This window comes from Salvelinus namaycush, chromosome 18 (genome assembly GCF_016432855.1).
Source record: "Salvelinus namaycush isolate Seneca chromosome 18, SaNama_1.0, whole genome shotgun sequence".
Classification (NCBI taxonomy): Eukaryota; Metazoa; Chordata; class Actinopteri; order Salmoniformes; family Salmonidae; genus Salvelinus; species Salvelinus namaycush.
Genome location: NC_052324.1, coordinates 28965993 through 28983546, shown reverse-complemented (window position 1 = coordinate 28983546; position 17554 = coordinate 28965993). Strand labels below are relative to the sequence as shown.

Sequence of the window (17554 nt, the reverse complement as noted above, 5' to 3'; positions counted from 1 at the left end):
GTCACATGGGGTTTATAACGCCTAGATCATTGGTCTGGCTTCAGCAGATACCCCTCAAAGAAAGTTGGTCTGTGTGATTTAGTCAATGAGATTTGGTTCACAGATCGTCTCTCAGCTTTGCGACATATGTTATCTATTTGTTCACCATGGGTGCGTTCAGTTCGCCTCAGCGTTCGCTACGTTGCGTGACGATGTGTACTGAACGACACGTTTCCCCAAAACGGTGCGTGCCATTCTTCTGCCTTTGAGGTACGTTTTCTCCCATTTGTTGAGTGTGGCGAGTTGTGGCCTGATAAATATGGGTGTGACCAATACCAAAACTTGTGCAGCACAGTACATCCAATGAGCACACTATCTGGCAGTGGTGGAAAACGTACCCAATTGTTATACTTGAGTAAAAGTAAAGAAGTTCTTTGTTTCTGGCAATTTTGAGCCTGTAATCGAACCCACAAATGCTGATGCTGCAGATACTCAACTGGTCTAAAGAAGGCCAGTTGTATTTGTTCTTTAAAATCAGGACAACAGTTTTCAGCTGTGCTAACATAATTGCAAAAGGGTTTTCTAACAATCAATTAGCCTTTTAAAATGATAAACTTGGATTAGCTAACACAACATGCCCTTGAAACACAGTGATGGTTGCTGATAATGGGCCTCTGTACACCTATGTGTAACGCTCGTCCTCCTCCTCGTCTGAGGAGGAGCAAGGATCGGACCAAAATGCAGCGTATTGAGAAGACAATCTCGTTTATTTAAACGAAGAACACTTGAACAACTACAAAATAACAAACGACGTGAACAGACCTGAACTTGAGAACAAAACACATGAACGAAACAGTCCCATGTGGTACTGACACAGGAACAATCACCCACAAACAAACAGTGAGAACAGCCTACCTTAATATGGTTCTCAATCAGAGGAAACGTAAAACACCTGCCCCTAATTGAGAACCATATCAGGCTAATACATTGAACCCAACATAGAAACACATAACATAGAATGCCCACCCCAACTCACGCCCTGACCATACTAAACAAAGACAAAATAAAGGAAATAAGGTCAGGAACGTGACACTATGTAGATATTCCATAAAAAAGATGCAGTTTCCAGCTACAATAGTCATTTACAACATTAACAATGTCTAAATTGTATTTCTGATCAATTTGAAGTTATTTTAAATGGACAAAAAATTAGCTTTTCTTTCAAAAATAAGGATATTTCTAAGTGACCCCAAACTTTTGAATGGTAGTATACATAGAAAATGACTCAAGTAAAAGTCTGTCACCCAGTAAAATACTACTTGAATAAGTCTTAAAGTATTTGGTTTAAAATATACTTATATCTAAAGTATATGTAATTGCTAAAACATACTTAAGTATAAAATGTAAAAGTATAAATCATGTAAAATTCCTTATATTAAGCAAACCAGACGACACAATAAAAACGGATAGCCAGGGGCACTCTCCAACACTCAGACATTTACAAAAGAAGCATTTGTGTTTTGTGAGTCTGCCAGATCAGAGGCAGTAGGGATATGACCAGGGATGTTCTCTTGATTAGTGTGTGAATTGGACCATTTTCCTGTCCTGCTAAGCATTCAAAATGTAACCAATACTTTTGGGTGTTAGGGAAAATGTATGGAGTAAAAAGTATTTTTTTTTAAAGGAATGTAGTAAAAATAATACGAAATCATAAAGTACAGATACCCCAAAAAATAAGCAGTAGGCCTACTTTAAAGTATTTGTACTTAAGTACTTTACATCACTGCTTTGTGGTAACTGCCCTCTGGGCCACCATAATCACAACGTTTTTCAACTGGTCGTTCATTAATACCGTAAAGTCTCTCCCGCGCGTGAGATACCTCTGCCCCGTATTCTTGCACGGTAGTCTACTACATACAGTAAGGGTGTAGGCTTTTCACTAGGAACTAAATGGAACTATTTTATTTGGTCCAATAGAAATTCTCATTTTCCGTTTCTACATTGTAGCTATGAATTCACCCTATATAAATTGGCTTTAGCGGACGTTGTTAGTCACGCACCCACCGGCAACTGAAAAAGTAACGTTAGCCTACGCCAGCACTTCAAAAGTTGTAGCTGTTTCTCGCAAAGATTTACAACGTCCAGGAACCGAGATTACACACAGGTATGTCTTGAAGAGAAAGGATGTCAATAAAAAAACTACGTATAAATAAATCGGACTAAATGTCATTTGTGCATGCAAACTCGTCGCCTTTCGTCGTTTAAAAAAAAAAAAGAGCGAAGTTTATATTCCTCAAAGTTATTGGAAAAGTTACGTTTTTTCCGATTCTAAGACAAAAGTTCATAAAATGGAATTCTTGAAAATAAAGTTTTAGGATTTCTTCTTGGAAATGTACATAGCTGTCCTAAAGTTAACGTTAAACCCTTGTCTTGACTGGATAACGTTACTTGTCGTAACCGTTAACGTTTTACTTGCGCCACTACCACATACACACAGTTGGCTACCTGACATTTAAATACAGCAAGTAAACTAATTCAACGCGCATAGCTAGCTAGTAATTAACTATATATTACAATATTATAGAAGTGTTAAATAGCTAGCGTCAGCTCGTCAATTTGCAAAGAGGAACTTGGCTAACGTCGTTAGCTATGTTGGCTAATGTCGTTACGCGTTAGCTGTGCATGCTAACTTAGTCCCTCTACCACGGTCTCCTATAATGCACAACACTTTCTCATCCAGCTGGTTCACATGACTAGTTTATACATTTCCTTGGTTATCCGTTTTCAATATAGCTAGTCGGATGGCTATAATGTGTGAAAATTACGTTGTTTTTTTTGTATAAAGTCAACAAAAAATAAATATTCTCGAGACCAAGCAGATAAATAAAATGGAACACTTTATTATAATGGGCCAAATCCTATCATCCCTGTGACACAGGTTTATTGATTCTGGCAGGGGGGAGATGTTCCGTACAGCACCGGTCCCTGGTATGCTGGTAGCACGATTGCGGATGATTTGTTTTCAAAATAAGAGTTGCCCTGCAAAGACATGCTACATTTATATATTATAATTTATATATTTCTCTGCTAAAGAAATATGTATTTTCTTTAGCAGTGCAATTCAACTGTTTTTCACAGCATTGCAACCACATTTTATATATATATATATATATATATATAGATAGTATTAAATGTCAGGAATTGTGAAAAACTGAGTTGAAATGTATTTGGCTAAGGTGTATGTAAACTTCCGACTTCAACTGCATAAACTCGGCAAAAAAAGAAACGTCCCTATCTTTCTTTTCAAAGATAATTTGTAAAAATCCAAAAACTCCACAGATCTTCATTGTAAAGAGTTTAAACACCGTTTCCCATGCTTGTTCAATGACCCATAAACAATGAATGAACATGCACCTGCGGAACGGTCGTTAAGACAGTAACAGCTTACAGACGGTAGGCTATTAAGGTCACAGTTATGAAAACGTAGGACACTAAAGAGGCCTTTCTACTGACTCTGAAAAACAAAGAAATATGCATGCCAGCAAAGCCACAACACTAAACAATACATTAATTGCACTATAACGGTGACAAACGGTGCCCACAAACTGTTAGGGCCTACATGAAGCTGTCCCAACACCTTACCACTGCTACACTTGGCTTTCAGCGGAGCCTTGTTTGGCAGCAAAACAGTTCATTCTGCCTTTAAAAAAAACACAGCTGATATGGCAGACTTGCTTAAGCAAATGTGGTTTCTAATGACATTTGAGATATACAAACTATGGCATAAGGGGACGATAAGAGGCCATCCGTAATTGGATTAAGATATTAATGAGCGTGCGACAGACGTAGTCATTTTCTTTGATTAGCACTTGAAATGTACAGCAACAATTCAGAACATGGGCCGTTCTTACAGTGTACTCCCTGTACAACAAGTCAGAACCGTAGGATAAATAAAGGGGCATATAAACAGACAATGAAAGCTCTTACACTATTCAATGATTACATTTCTCTAAAACAGTTAATAGGCTACATGTGCACCACCAAGCTAGAACAGTAGGCGAAATTAAGAGGTGAAACTAGACCAAATAATTATTAGGGTGAGGCACGTTGAACACCGTTTGGGTCTTTGCATGTCAAAAAAGATACGTCATAACATTATTTTAAGCGTTTAAATAAGCTTTTAATTTGACACGTCAAATAACACCGTTCTATTATAGAATTGTGTGTATGTGCTGAATTTTCACGTAAGCCAAGCGCCACCACTATCAGTAGCGCTGTCAAAGTTGTACAAAAAAAGCTAGCAAACAAGCACACACCGGCCACGAACGATGTGTTTACAATGCCGCGTTGGTGAAAATGGTGGTGGTCCTTTTGTGGGCTAATTTTGTCATCAGTCTGGCATTCTCTGGATTTATGGTGGGAACTAAAAAAAACAGCCACTCCATTTCAGACCCCTTGACTTTTTCCACATTTTGTTAGTTTCCAGCCTTACTCTAAAATTGATACTTTTTTTTGTTCATCAATCTACGCACAACACCCCATAATGACAATGTAAAAACAGGTTTAGAATTTTTTTGCCATGTAGAAATAAAACAAACTTTGAGGCATCTTTGGCAGCAATTAGTCTTGAGGTTTCTTGGGTATGATGCTACAAGCTTGGCACACCTGTATTTGGGGAGTTTCTCCCATTCTTCTCTGCAGATCCTTTATATAGACAGGTCTTTCCAAATCATGTCCAGTCAATTGAATTTACCACAGGTGGACTCCAAGTTGTAACAACATCTCAAGGATGATCAATGGAAATCGGATGCACCTGAGCTCAATTTTGAGTCTCATAGCAATTGGTCTCAATAGTTATTTACATAAGGTATTTCAGTTTTTATTTGTAATACATTTGCAAAAAATTCTAAACCCGTCTTCACTTTGTCATTATGGGGTATTGTGTGTAGAATATGGGGTATTGTTGAGTTACAGACTTATTCTACTCACAATGTGGAAAAAGTCAAGGGGCACTAATTCAAATCCAATATCTAAATGATTCATAGTATGACCATCTTAAAACAATTCCATATGTTAGCTTAGCTTCCGCCCCAAGCATTACACTCTAAAGTATGTCACAGAGGTCTATTGCAAGAAAAAAACTACATTTTTCAGTTAATATCCATTATCGCCAATTGAGATCCTTCACTTCGGACAAGGGCATTTCCAAGCATAGAGGCGACATGGAAATTAATAATATTGAAAGTATTGTGAAAATCCCAAAACAAATATTTTCCTTATTAAATTCCCCTAAATGTTAAGCTCAGATATAAAGCAACAAAATACAAAAATGTAAACTATAAAAGTAGTGTCCCTGCCTGACAAGGATTGTCCCGAATTTCAAGAATCTCTGAGCGAATTTCCTGCTATTCTACACATTTTGCCATGAGGCTGAGAGAAAATGTTGCAATTGTAAAGCTAATTTCCTGTAATAAAACACTTAATCATGGCTTATGACGTGTTCATATACTATCTGGGGGGCCCGACCTCTGGTGGGTTTGGGGCCCCCCTAAAGCTCGTAGGCTCCCCAACTTTGTGTGCGAGGTGGGCTTCTTCCAGTGAAAATGGTTAATGACGCATAAGTAGTTAGAACTGCCCACGATATGGTTTATGATTGAATGTAAAATGCGATCCATATAGGAAGATAATCTTGTACCGGTAATATGGGTCAGCTTTATTGACCTGGTTGGGCGAGAAGCAAACAGTTTTGCTGTAGTAATGGTGCAACCATGACTCTATCGAATCTGCACTTGCTTTTTTTTCTCTAGCGCACTCGGAAACAACGGTACAGCTACGCTTTATTACAACAAGTATTATCTGGGAGACTTTCTTTCCTAGCCGCACAGTGCTCCCAAAATAAAATTCCTGGTCTCACACCTAAGTATTTTGTTGCATATGCGATCAAATGGGTCACACTTTAGAGCCCTGCAGCCAAGTATTCTTTTCAATGGGAATATGCCATAGTAGGTCTTCCAGTTATAGACCTATCTTAGATCTACAGTAGGCTAGGTATCTTATTTTCCAATTAGGCCTAGGTCATATAATCTCACTTTTTTTTTTTTTAAGAATGTGTATATTCAACCAGCAGAAGTAAATATTTTAGTTTAAAATTCATTTTTTGTCATAAATGTTGCAAGAGGAAGTATACATTAGTTTGTTGTTACCTAAAACCAGATATACCTGGTCTATCAGAGCCTACAGGGCTTTTTATCCATTTAGAATGCATATTCTTTCAATAAAACTGACAAACCTGTGTGACCAACCGGGGGATTATGTACTATATACTATGATATCTGCATGCCATCACAGTTTGAGTTTCATTTGTTATCTCTTATAGATTATCCATGGCACGTGGTGGTACTGAATGCGATAGCCCTGTGGTGCATAGGGAGAGGGAATGCCATACCATGCAGAAACTCAAGTAAGTGTGTGTTCCATGTATTAAAAAACATTGAGTTGGGATTGGGAACAACTCCAGGGCTTTGGATAAGTGGAACATATGGTTTTTACTTGTCCAATTGACAATTATTTAACAAAACACTCGTGTGACTAAGGCTCAAATAATTTCTCCCAATCTGTTTGCTACAGCCAACGCACTGGACATATTCACATAGCATAGTGATAGATGGCGCCACCGTAATTTAAATTCAGAAATTGGGAGTTGAGTGCACCACATCAAATCTGGAGGCCACTTAAACATTTAAAATAAAGGTTTTATAATAAAATTAAAAAATCTAGTTCTGATCAGAGTAATTTTTGATGTTGTGAGTTATTTATTCGTTTTTTACTTGCCGCGGACAAGCCTTGATGTCCAGCCCTGAACCCCATAGAAAGACAAGCGCTAACATGGCAAATAGTTATAATATTAGTTCATATAATTATTAAATATTCATTTGTTTCCCTTTTTTTTTATTTTATTTTTTAGATTTGCACAGGAAACGAGTACATTGCCTAAAAAGAGCCATGCGTTGCCGACCTGCACCAATGATGATGGCCCTATAGTTTGGGGGTTTTCTGAAGAACGACCCATAAATAAAATAGGAAAATCAACAAATAAAAAATGGTATAACAATGCAGAGCTAAAGCAGAGCCTTAGGGAGACTGGGGTGGTGAAAGGTGTAGAGGAAAAGGCAAGCACTGCAAATGGGGAAAGTAGTGGAGGGAATGTTGAAGAGTTGAAGGGGGATATAGCTGAAAATGAACTGGAGGAAAAGAGTGATGCTTTAGTTGTACAAGTAGAGTATGTGGGTGACAAAGCCAGTGTGGAGTACAGAGAGGGAGATGGTCTTGCCCCAGGGGGAGTAGAGGAGGTGACTGAGATGGCTGCTGAGGTGGAGTTTGAAGATGGGATGAGAGCTGAGATGAAAGGGGGAAAGGGGACAGACCGTTATGAGTCAGGGGAGGAGCTCGTCGCTGAGAGGGCTGTGAAGAGAGAGATTGAAGAGAAAGATACAGAGGGAAAACGCATCCTAGAGAAAGAACACAAGGTGGCTCCCAAGAGGAAGAATATAAGGAAACGCAGACGATCAGCCAAACCTCAACGTGACAAAGAGGCAAATTCCAGTGCTTCCTTTGTAGAGACCGTTCTCTTATGGCTGTTGACAGTTTTCCTATGGTGGCAGGCCTTCTCGTCAAGGAAGTTCCCTTTGTCCGTATGTAAGTTGTAAGATACACTGCATTCGGAAAGTATTCAGACCCCTTTTTCCACATTTTGTTACGTTACAGCCTTGTTCTAAAATGGATGTCATTTTTTTCTCAAATCTACACACAATACCCCATAATGACAAAGCAAAAACAGGTTTTGAGATTTTTTGTGTGCAAATTTCTGAAGAAAAAAAACGTAGCACATTTACTTAAGTATTCTGACCCTTTACTCAGTACTTTGTTGAAGCACCTTTGGCAGCGATTACAGCCTTGTCTTCTAGGGTATGACGTTACAAGCTTGGCGCACCTGTATTTGGGGAGTTTATCCTATTCTTCTCTGCAGATCCTTTCAAACTCTGTCAGGTTGAATGGGGAGTGTCGCTGCACAGCTATTTTCAGGTCTCTCCAGAGATGTTTGATGGGGTTGATGTCCGGGCTCTGGCTGTGCCACTCAAGGACATTCAGAGACTTGTCCCAAAGACACTCCTGTGATGTCTTGGCTGTGTGCTTAGGGTCATTGTCCTCTTGGAAGGTGAACCTTCGTTCCAGCCTGAGGTCCTGAGATCTCTGGAACGGGTTTTCATCAAGGATCTCTCTGTACTTTGCTCCGTTCATCTTTCCCTCTATCCTGACTCTGAGTGGACTTCTAGTCCGACTCAGGGGCGTGCACACCACCCACTGCTTCCGAGCATATTACTCGCTAATGTTCAGTCTCTCGATAATAAAATTGACGAGCTCAGGGCGAGGATTTCCTTCCAGAGAGACATCAGGGATTGTAACATACTCTTTTTCATGGAAACATGGCTCTCTTGGGATATACTGTCTGAGTCTGTACAGCCAGTTGGGTTCTCAGTTCATCGCGCAGACAGGAGTAAAGAACTCTCCGGGAAGAAGAAAGGCGGGGGTGTATGCTTCATGATTAACTACTCATGGTGTGATAACATACAGGAACTCAAGTCCTTTTGTTCACCCGACCTAAAATACCTCAATCAAATGCCGACCGTATTACCTCCCAAGGGAATTCTCTTCGGTTATAGTCACAGCCGTGTATATTCCCCCTCAAGCTGATTCCACAACAGCCCTCAAAGAACTTCACTGGACTTTATGCAAACTGGAAAGCACATTTATTGTAGCTGGGGATTTTAACAAAGCAGATTTGAGGAAAACGCTACTGAAGTTATATCAACAAATTTTTTGAAGTACTTGTGCTGCTAAAACACTCGACCATTGCTACTCCGACTTCCAGGATGCCTACAAGGCCCTCCCTTTCCCTCCTGCAAATCTGATCCTGCCTTCCTCCCTTCCTATAGGCAGAAACTCAAACAGGAAGTACCTGTGCTAAGGACTATTCAACGCTGGTCTGAACAATTGTAATCCATGCTTCAAGATTGTTTTGATCACGTGGACTGGGATATGTTCCAGGGTAGCCTCTGAGAATAACAGCCGAATATACTGATATGGTGACTGAGTTTATCAGGAAGTGTATATTAGATATTGTACCCACTGTGACTATTAAAACCTACCCTAACCAGAAACTGTGGATAGATGGCACCATTCGCGCAAAACTGAAAGCGTGAACCACCGTTTTTAACCATGGCAAGGTGACTGAGAATATGGCCGAATACAAACAGTTGTTCCCTCCTTAAGGCAATCAAACAGACAAAACATCATTATAGAGACAAAGTGGAGTCACAATTCAACGGCTCAGACACGAGACGTCTGTGGCAGGGTCTATAGACAATCACGGACTACAAAGGGAAAACCAGCCACGTTGCGGATAACACTGTGCCACCGACGCGGCCCAGTACTAAGGTTCTCCTTCTCCATGGCTGACGTGAGTAAGACATTTAAACATGCTAACCCTTGCAAGGCTACTGGCCCAGACGGCATCCCTAGCCTCATCCTTAGAGCATGCGCAGACCAGCTGGCTGGAGTGTTTACGGACATATTCAATCTCTCCCTATCCCAATCTGCTGTCCCCACATGCTTCAAGATGTTCACCATTGTTCCTGTACCCAAGAAATCAAAGGTAACTGAACTGACTATCGCCACCGTAGCACTCACTTCTGTCATCATGAAGTGCTTTGAGAGACTAGTCAAGGATCATATCAACTCCACCTTACCTGTCACCCTAAACCCTCTAAAATGTACTTACCACCCCAATAGATCCACAGACGATGCTATCGTCATCACACTGCCCTATCCCATCTGGACAAGAGGAATACCTATGTATGAATGCTGTTCATTGACTATAGCTCAGCATTCAACACCATAGTACTAGAGGTCGACCGATTATGATTTTTCAACACCGATTCCGATTATTGGAGGACCAAAAAAAGCCGATATCGATTAATTGGCCGGTTTAGTTTTTTGTGTGTTTTTATTCTCTTTTTTTTCTTTAAAAAATAATAATATTTGTAATAATGACAATTACAACAATACTGAATTAACACTTATTTTAACTTAATATAATACATCAATAAAATCTATTTAGTCTCAAATAAATAATGAAACATGTTCAATTTGGTTTAAATAATGCAAAAACAAAGTGTTGGAGAAGAAAGTAAAAGTGCAATATGTGCCATGTAAAAAAGCTAACGTTTAAGTTCCTTGCTCAGAACATATGAAAGCTGGTGGTTCCTTTTAAGTCTTCAATATTCCCATGTAAGAAGTTTTAGGTTGTAGTTATTATAGGACTATTTCTCTCTATACCATTTGTATTTCATATACCTTTGACTATTGGATGTTCTAATAGGTACTTTAGTATTGCCAGCCTAATCTTGGGAGTTGATAGGCATGAAGTCATAAACAGCGCAATGCTTGAAGCACAGCGAAGATCTGCTGGCAAATGCAGGAAAGTGCTGTTTGAATGAATGCTTACAAGCCTGCTGCTGCCTACCACCGCTCAGTCAGACTGCTCAATCAAATCATCGACTTAATTATAATATAATAACACACAGAAATACGAGCTTTAGGTCATTAAAATGGTAAAATCTGGAAACTATCATTTAGAAAACAAAACGTTTATTCTTTCAGTGAAATACGGAACCGTTCCGTATTTTATCTAACGGGTGGCATCCCTAAGTCTAAATATAGCTGTTACATTGCACAACCATCAATGTTATGTCATAATTATTATGTACAATTATGGCGAATTAATTACGGTCTTTGTTAGGAAGAAATGGTCTTCTCACAGTTCGCAACGAGCCAGGCGGCCCAAACTGCTGCATATACCCTGACTCTGCTTGCACAGAACGCAAGAGAAATGACACAATTTCCCTAGTTAAAAGAAATTCATGTTAGCAGGCAATATTAACTAAATATGCAGGTTTAAAAATATACACTTGTGTATTGATTTTAAGAAAGGCATTGATGTTTATTGTTAGGTACACATTGGCACGACAGTGCTTTTTTCGCGAATGCACTTGTTAAATCACCCGTTTGGCGAAGTAGGCTGTGATTCAATGATAAATTAACAGGCACCGCATCGATTATATGCAACGCAGGACAAACTAGTAATATCATCAACCATGTGTAGTTAACTAGTGATTATGTTAAGATTGATTGTTTTTTATAAGATAAGTTTAATGCTAGCTAGCACCTTACCTTGGCTCCTTGTGGAGTGCAATGTAATCGGTCATAATCGGTGTCCAAAAATGCAGATTACCAATTGTTATGAAAATTTGAAATCGGCCCTAATTAATCGGTCGACCTCTACATAGTACCCTCCAAGCTCATCATTAAGCTCGGGGCCTGTCATGCCAAATGTACCCTGCCAAATAGTGTCTCCCTCTACGTCACAATGGGATTCGATAAAATATTAGCGTCCGTTGCTATTTCAACGTTGTGATGACCTAATGATTAGAATTTTGGAGATCATTACAGCCTAAATGTTATTTTCATCATCACTATGCAAACCAGGCTGATTTCAATAACATGGGCTGGATCAGTGGTTCCGTCATAGTACTCCGCCTTGTTGGAAAGATCAAATCAAATCTCCTTGAGGGATGCCATTTAAAGTGCAAGCTTCATACAAACAGAAAGCAGCTACAATAGCAGTTAGTTAGCTAACTTAGATAACATTAGCTAATTAAAACTGTCTGGCTGAGTTAAATGAGTAACTAGCAATATCAATATAAAAACAGCTTAAATTATTTATGTTTAACAATATTTTCTTATATGAAGACAAATATATGGTAAAGAAAGTGTTCTCTTTACAGTCTTTTGGGTCCTCTGAAGCAGCAGGTTGTCACTGTCAAGAACAACATTCTTGGAGAGCAATTCTAAGGAAATAATTTTGCGCGGACTGAGCGAGCGCTTCTGAGGTGAAATAGAACTAGAACTGCCGGCGTCCTCCTTCCTTCGACTGCTATGAGGTAACCAAGCAACCAGCTTAGTAACATGTTGGTTCATTACGTAATCTGGTCAGAATGTTGCAAATTCTAGCAACAGAAGTTAGAACTCATAGAATCCCATTGTGACATGGAGGGGGACAATATTTGACCAGGGGACATTATTTGGCATGCCAGGCCCTGGATCTGAACCCCGCCCTGTGCAACTGGGTCCTGGACTTCCTGACGGGCCGCCCCCAGGTGGTGAAGAGAGGAAACATCTCCACTTAGCTGATCCTCAACACGGGCCCCACAAGGATGCGTGCTCAGCCCCCTTCTGCACTCCCTGTTCACCCATGACTGCGTGGCCACGCACGCCTCCAACTCAATCAAGTTTGCAGACGACACAACAGTAGTAGGCCTGAATGGCAACAATGATGAGACAGCCTACAGGGAGGAGGTGAGGGCCCTGGGAGTGTGTTGCCAGGAAAACAACCTCTCACTAAACGTCAACAAAACAAAGGAGATGATCGTGGAAACAGCAGAGGGAGCACCCCCCATCCACATCGACAGGACCGCAGTGGAGAAAGTGGAAAGCTTCAAGTTCCTTTGTGTATATATCACTGACAAACTGAAATGGTCCACCCACATAGACAGCGTAGAAGGCGCAACAGTGCCTCTTCATCTTCAGGAGGCTGAAGAAATTTGGCTTGAAAAACCCTCACAAACTTTTACAATTGAGAGCAGTCTGTCGGGCCCCGCAACCACAGGGCTCTCCAGAGGGTGGTGCAGTCTTCTCAACGTATCGGGGGCAAACGACCTGCCTCCAGGACACTTACAGCACCCGATGTCGCAGGAAGGCCAAAAGGTAATCAAGGACAACAACCACCTGAGCCGCAGCCTGTTCACCCCACTATCATATAGAAGGCTGTCAGTACAGGTGCATCAAAGCTGGAACCGAGAGAAGCTGTTTTTCAGTCTATCAAGGCCATCAGACTGTTAAATAGCCATCAGTAGCACCTTAGAGGCTGCTGCCCTATATACATAAACTTGAAATCACTGGCCACTTTAAAAATGTTTACATGTTTTGTATTATTCATCTCAAATGTATATATTCTACTGTATCTTAGTCTATGCCGCTGCGACATTGCACGTCCAAATATTTATATATTCTTAATTCCATTCCTTTACTTTGGATTTGTGTGTATATTGAATTTACCACAGGTGGAACATCTCAAGGATGATCAATGGAAACAGGATGCACTTGAGATCAATTTTGAGTATAATAGCAAAGGGTCTGAATACCTATGTAAATAAAGTATTTGTTTTTTACATTTTTTATAAATTTGCAAAAATGTCTAAGCCTGTTTTTGCTTTGTCATTGTGTGTGTGTGAATTTTTATTTGATCCATTTAGAACAAGACTGTAATGTAACAAAAAGGGAAGGGGTCTGAATACTTTGCAAATGCGTTGTATGTACATGTAAGATGTTCATCTTTATGTGAGCCATGGTCTGGGTCAATTCTATTTGAATTTAGGAAGTAAACTGAAATTCTAATTCAACATTTTCTCAGAGAAGCATTGAGAATTGTAATTTCAGTTTACTTTCTGAATTCAAATGATGTGATCCATATGCTATAGATATGCCTGTAATATTTTGTTTCACTGTAGGGATTGTATTTTTGATATTCATGTCCAGGATGGCATGTGGCGTTGAGGGTCTCTTTATTGATACAAGCAATGGTGAGGATTGTTTTTTTTTTTTAGCAATACTTAATTGTTTTGTATATTTAGCAGAACAGGTATTTGTTGTGCCTTGTCTTTGTGTGCCATTGTAGATCACTGGAATGTGTCATGCATTGCATGTAAGAGTCCTGGGTGTGCTGCTGCTGTGAATAAGATATGGTGTGGGGAGGATGAGCTGTTGAAGGGTTTACCGATTCCACTCTGCACAAGCATTCCTCAAAAGCCGAAGACTGCTTGCCACCATGATGGTCGGGCATTTGTGCTTATGGTTAAGGAGGTCAACGAGTGTAATATGGAATATTTGGATAACTATGTCTCCTCTGAGAAGACAGGTATTGACTTCAACTGAAGACATTTTTAACCATGTCCATGGTGAGCCTTGATGTTTTTAAATGTTTAACATTTCTGCAACTTATTATGTTTCAGAGTGTCCACCATTGTTGGAGGCTATTCAAAGTATAAACAGTGAGTTTCTGTGCAAGGCAATGTCTCTGTCCATAGGGTCTGTCTGTGTGCAACAAAAACATGTTTGAGTTAACCTCGTTTTAGGGTTTGTGAGTCTTATTTTGTCTATTGTAACTCTCCCCTTGTTCTTTACACAGGCAACAACACTTTGTCACCCCTACCTCTCAATGGTGAGCTACATTAAAACAGAAGGGTTAGGTTTTAACTGTATTATTCTGAATTATAGCATGATTAACCTCAATCTATGGTCTTCAACAGCTGAAGACCAGAGATTGCGTTCAAACGGCCCTGTTTGTACAATTAAACAAATGCGATTTTCTGTTCCCATAGGTTCATTGTCTGTAGGCGTCATTGTCGCATCAGTTCTTAGTAAGTTACACTGAATGGCCCCTTCTATCTATCCTATCCTGTCCTACATCTTAAATGGGATTATTTTTTGGGGGGGGGCAAGCCTTTTGCTCCCTTGCTTCTTGCCGATGGAATGCTCTCCCTTACCCTCTGAGAGCCCCTCCACCAATCCAAACGTTTAAAATGGGCCTTAAAAACCCACTTTTACAGACTATTTCTCATAGGCCTAGTCCTAATCTGAAGTATTTTTAGCTATTGCAATAAAATGTTTTTGCCTAAGTAGAGCCTTGAGAAGAATTCTGTAATGAAAAGCACTATCCACGTTATGTTTATTGTAAATAATTGAGGTCTCTGCTACTGTTTTTCCTGTTGCCGCTGGCATGGCTGGGGTTATTCCTTTGCTAGTATTGCTACAGTACTTCTACAGAATACGTCATGAATTTGTATATTTTGTGAAGCTGGTCTGGCCGGCATAACTAATAACAATAATTGCTTGAGGGTTAAGCTTTCATGCTGCTGTATCTGCTTCTGCTCTTGCCATGGTCTCCTGTATTCTTCTGCTTATTTCCTGGGCTTGAGTGCCTGACCCTGCAGGGATTATCCTGTTACGAGGTGACATGGTGAGATATTAGTTTCTTTAGAATATCTTCCACATTATATTCACCTGATACTTACTCAGTTCCATGTTGAAATTATTGCTTCATCTATAGTTCCAGGTGCAGTTTAGTACCATTAGAGCCTGCATGACTCCTCTCTAATGCTAGGATCACAGTATTAAGTCTTTGAAAGTAATGTTTTTGATTAATTGACACTCATCTCTGTCAGGCTTTGTTGGTGTCATTGGTGTCGTTACAGTCTATTTGATCAGGTATGTTCTGTTAAAGTTGTTCTTAGTCGCGCTTAGACACACACACAGATATTCATACTAGAACTTTCATAAAATATTCACTGTCTTTTAGAATAAGCTTTTATTCTCTCCGTTACAAGTTAAAACACTGCATCTGTCTCCCTACAGACAAAAGCATCAGGGTGCCAGTAGAAACCAGTAAGTCTAATATTTATGGTTTTAATCATAATCAGATGTAAGATATATTGAGTGATCACTGCTGCATGTTTTGCTGCAGAGATGAAGAGACTGAGATGAGTGGTCTGAACAACGGTACCAATCAGAATGGAGGTCCTGCCAATAGGTATAGTAGAGAACAATATTTGCCTACCTGGGGTGCGTTCAGTATGACCGAACGGTGTGCAAGGCTGAATTCAATGGAAACTATACTGTACTTAACGACCAATTGAAAAACGTAGTGATTATGATGACCCAGAGGGCGATTTCAAATGGTCACACCCATATTGATCAGGCTACAACACGCCGCACCCACCCAACGGGAGCAAACGTTCACCAAAGGTTGTTGAAGATTGCGCACCGTTTTGGAGAAACGTGCTGTTCAGTACGCACCATCACGCAACATAGCACAAGTTGAAGCGAACTGAACACATCCCAGGTAATAGTAATGATATGGTATTTTGCTACTCAACATTGATTTGCCATGTCAATGACATGTATCTTGTTCCTTTAGAGACAATAATGAAGAGGTGGCTGTGAACATGCTTGAGAGCCCCCTGAGCCATCGCCAGCAATGAGGGCCCGTGGAGCTGTCTCTGGCAGCATGGTTAGCATAGAGACTATGCTACTGATTGTCCTTGCTCGTCTATGAAGTGTTTTTTTTTCTGTTCATGTCCAAAATGTGGCACATCTTACATTTTCATTTCAACAGATAGTGCGTGTTTGTGTAACTCTTGTGTTTTCAACATATTTCAGTGCGGAACATAGATGGCATAAGACCCTGATTTTATTGATCAGGGAAAAGGGAATGCAAATTATTAAGGGAACTGCTTTGGGGCTTCACATTTTTTGCTTTTTTGCATTCTATGGCTTACTTGTTCAAATAAATAAAAGAATGAATGACAGTAGCCTAATTGTTGATCAATCAACCCTTATGTTAATTGCAGCAATTATATATTAATTATTCTACTTTTAATTGTAGCCTTCAAGATTTTGAGTGAACTCTGATTTGGTTTTCACATGCATTTCTTTATCCTCGCTAGCAGATTTGGAAAGTTTTATGTTGATACTTCACTTGAATAGCTGTAGAGACACGTGGCCTTATACATTTTTTTATCATTATGTAAACTTTTTAGTAAGTTTGAGGAAATCCCCTTGTAACCTGTCAATGATAAAACCTCATAACACAAAATATGTGTGTTTAACATTCATTAAACCCTACCAGCTGTTCTTCGTTGACTGCTTTAGGAGGAGAAACTTTAATGCACCATTCACATTGGCGTTTGAAGTGGAATGACACCCTGGTGCAGCGATCAAGAGTGTCCCAACAGCAGTACAGGGGGAAGGTCTTGTCGGTGAGGTGTGGGAATAGGTTCTCTGACCTTAGTACAACACCAATCAAGAGGTTAGGTTCTCCCCTGGTCGCCTAAAATATGTTTTACTCAGGTAGGCCTATTTTTTGGGGGCGGGGCATTTGTATTTTCTTGACTGCATAATTATTTAGTCACTGACTGTCTGTCTGACTTAGTGGTGGGGACACTACTCTGAAAATAGTTTAACAAGCTACCAATTACTTCACACTGGAAACACCTGAGCTACAGTAAAGAGAAGCAGTTTACTTTGAAAAAGTACCTGAAGAATTATATCTGAAATGGCATGTGCCTGAAACATGATTGCAAGAACAAATCACTCTAGACTGGGGTCAGATGTTAACAGAATGCCTGTGCATAGTCTGTGTGCTATCATGCCAACTTGTGATGCCAAACAAACAGCAATGGAGTTGGTATTGGCAAGAACACATTGATCTTGGACCAGGCTATGTTATGTGCAGCAGTATGGATGGCGAAATTGTCTGCTTGACACTTCATAAAGCATTTATATTTTATTAACAATTTGACTATGTGCATACACGTTCGGTCACTTATTTCTGATCGTCACT

At 39.9% G+C, this 17554-nt stretch overlaps 1 protein-coding gene across 2 annotated transcripts; it reads left to right on the top strand.

Annotated features, from left to right (window-relative positions):
- Window positions 1–1843: 1843 nt before the first annotated feature.
- On the top strand, window positions 1844–16807 carry LOC120063331. Of its 2 annotated transcripts, XM_039013652.1 has the most exons (12): window positions 1844–2143; window positions 6356–6439; window positions 6944–7674; window positions 13665–13736; window positions 13832–14071; window positions 14166–14204; window positions 14342–14374; window positions 14535–14573; window positions 15378–15420; window positions 15568–15597; window positions 15677–15742; window positions 16130–16807. In XM_039013652.1, the coding sequence occupies exons 2-12, from the start codon at window positions 6363–6365 to the stop codon at window positions 16191–16193; spliced, it is 1434 nt and encodes a 477-aa protein (XP_038869580.1). In that variant the 5' UTR covers window positions 1844–2143; window positions 6356–6362; the 3' UTR covers window positions 16194–16807. The 2 variants fall into 2 exon arrangements, with proteins under 2 accessions (XP_038869580.1, XP_038869581.1); XM_039013653.1 differs by lacking the exon at window positions 13665–13736.
- The last annotated feature ends 747 nt before the right edge of the window (window positions 16808–17554 follow it).

Coding starts and splice junctions, on each gene's coding strand:
- LOC120063331 (XM_039013652.1), top strand. CDS start 6,363: ATGGCACGTGGTGGTACTGAATGCGATAGCCCTGTGGTGCATAGGGAG. Junction 6,440..6,943: donor CATACCATGCAGAAACTCAA/GTAAGTGTGTGT, acceptor TTTATTTTTTAG/ATTTGCACAGGAAACGAGTA. Junction 15,743..16,129: donor AATGGAGGTCCTGCCAATAG/GTATAGTAGAGA, acceptor TTGTTCCTTTAG/AGACAATAATGAAGAGGTGG.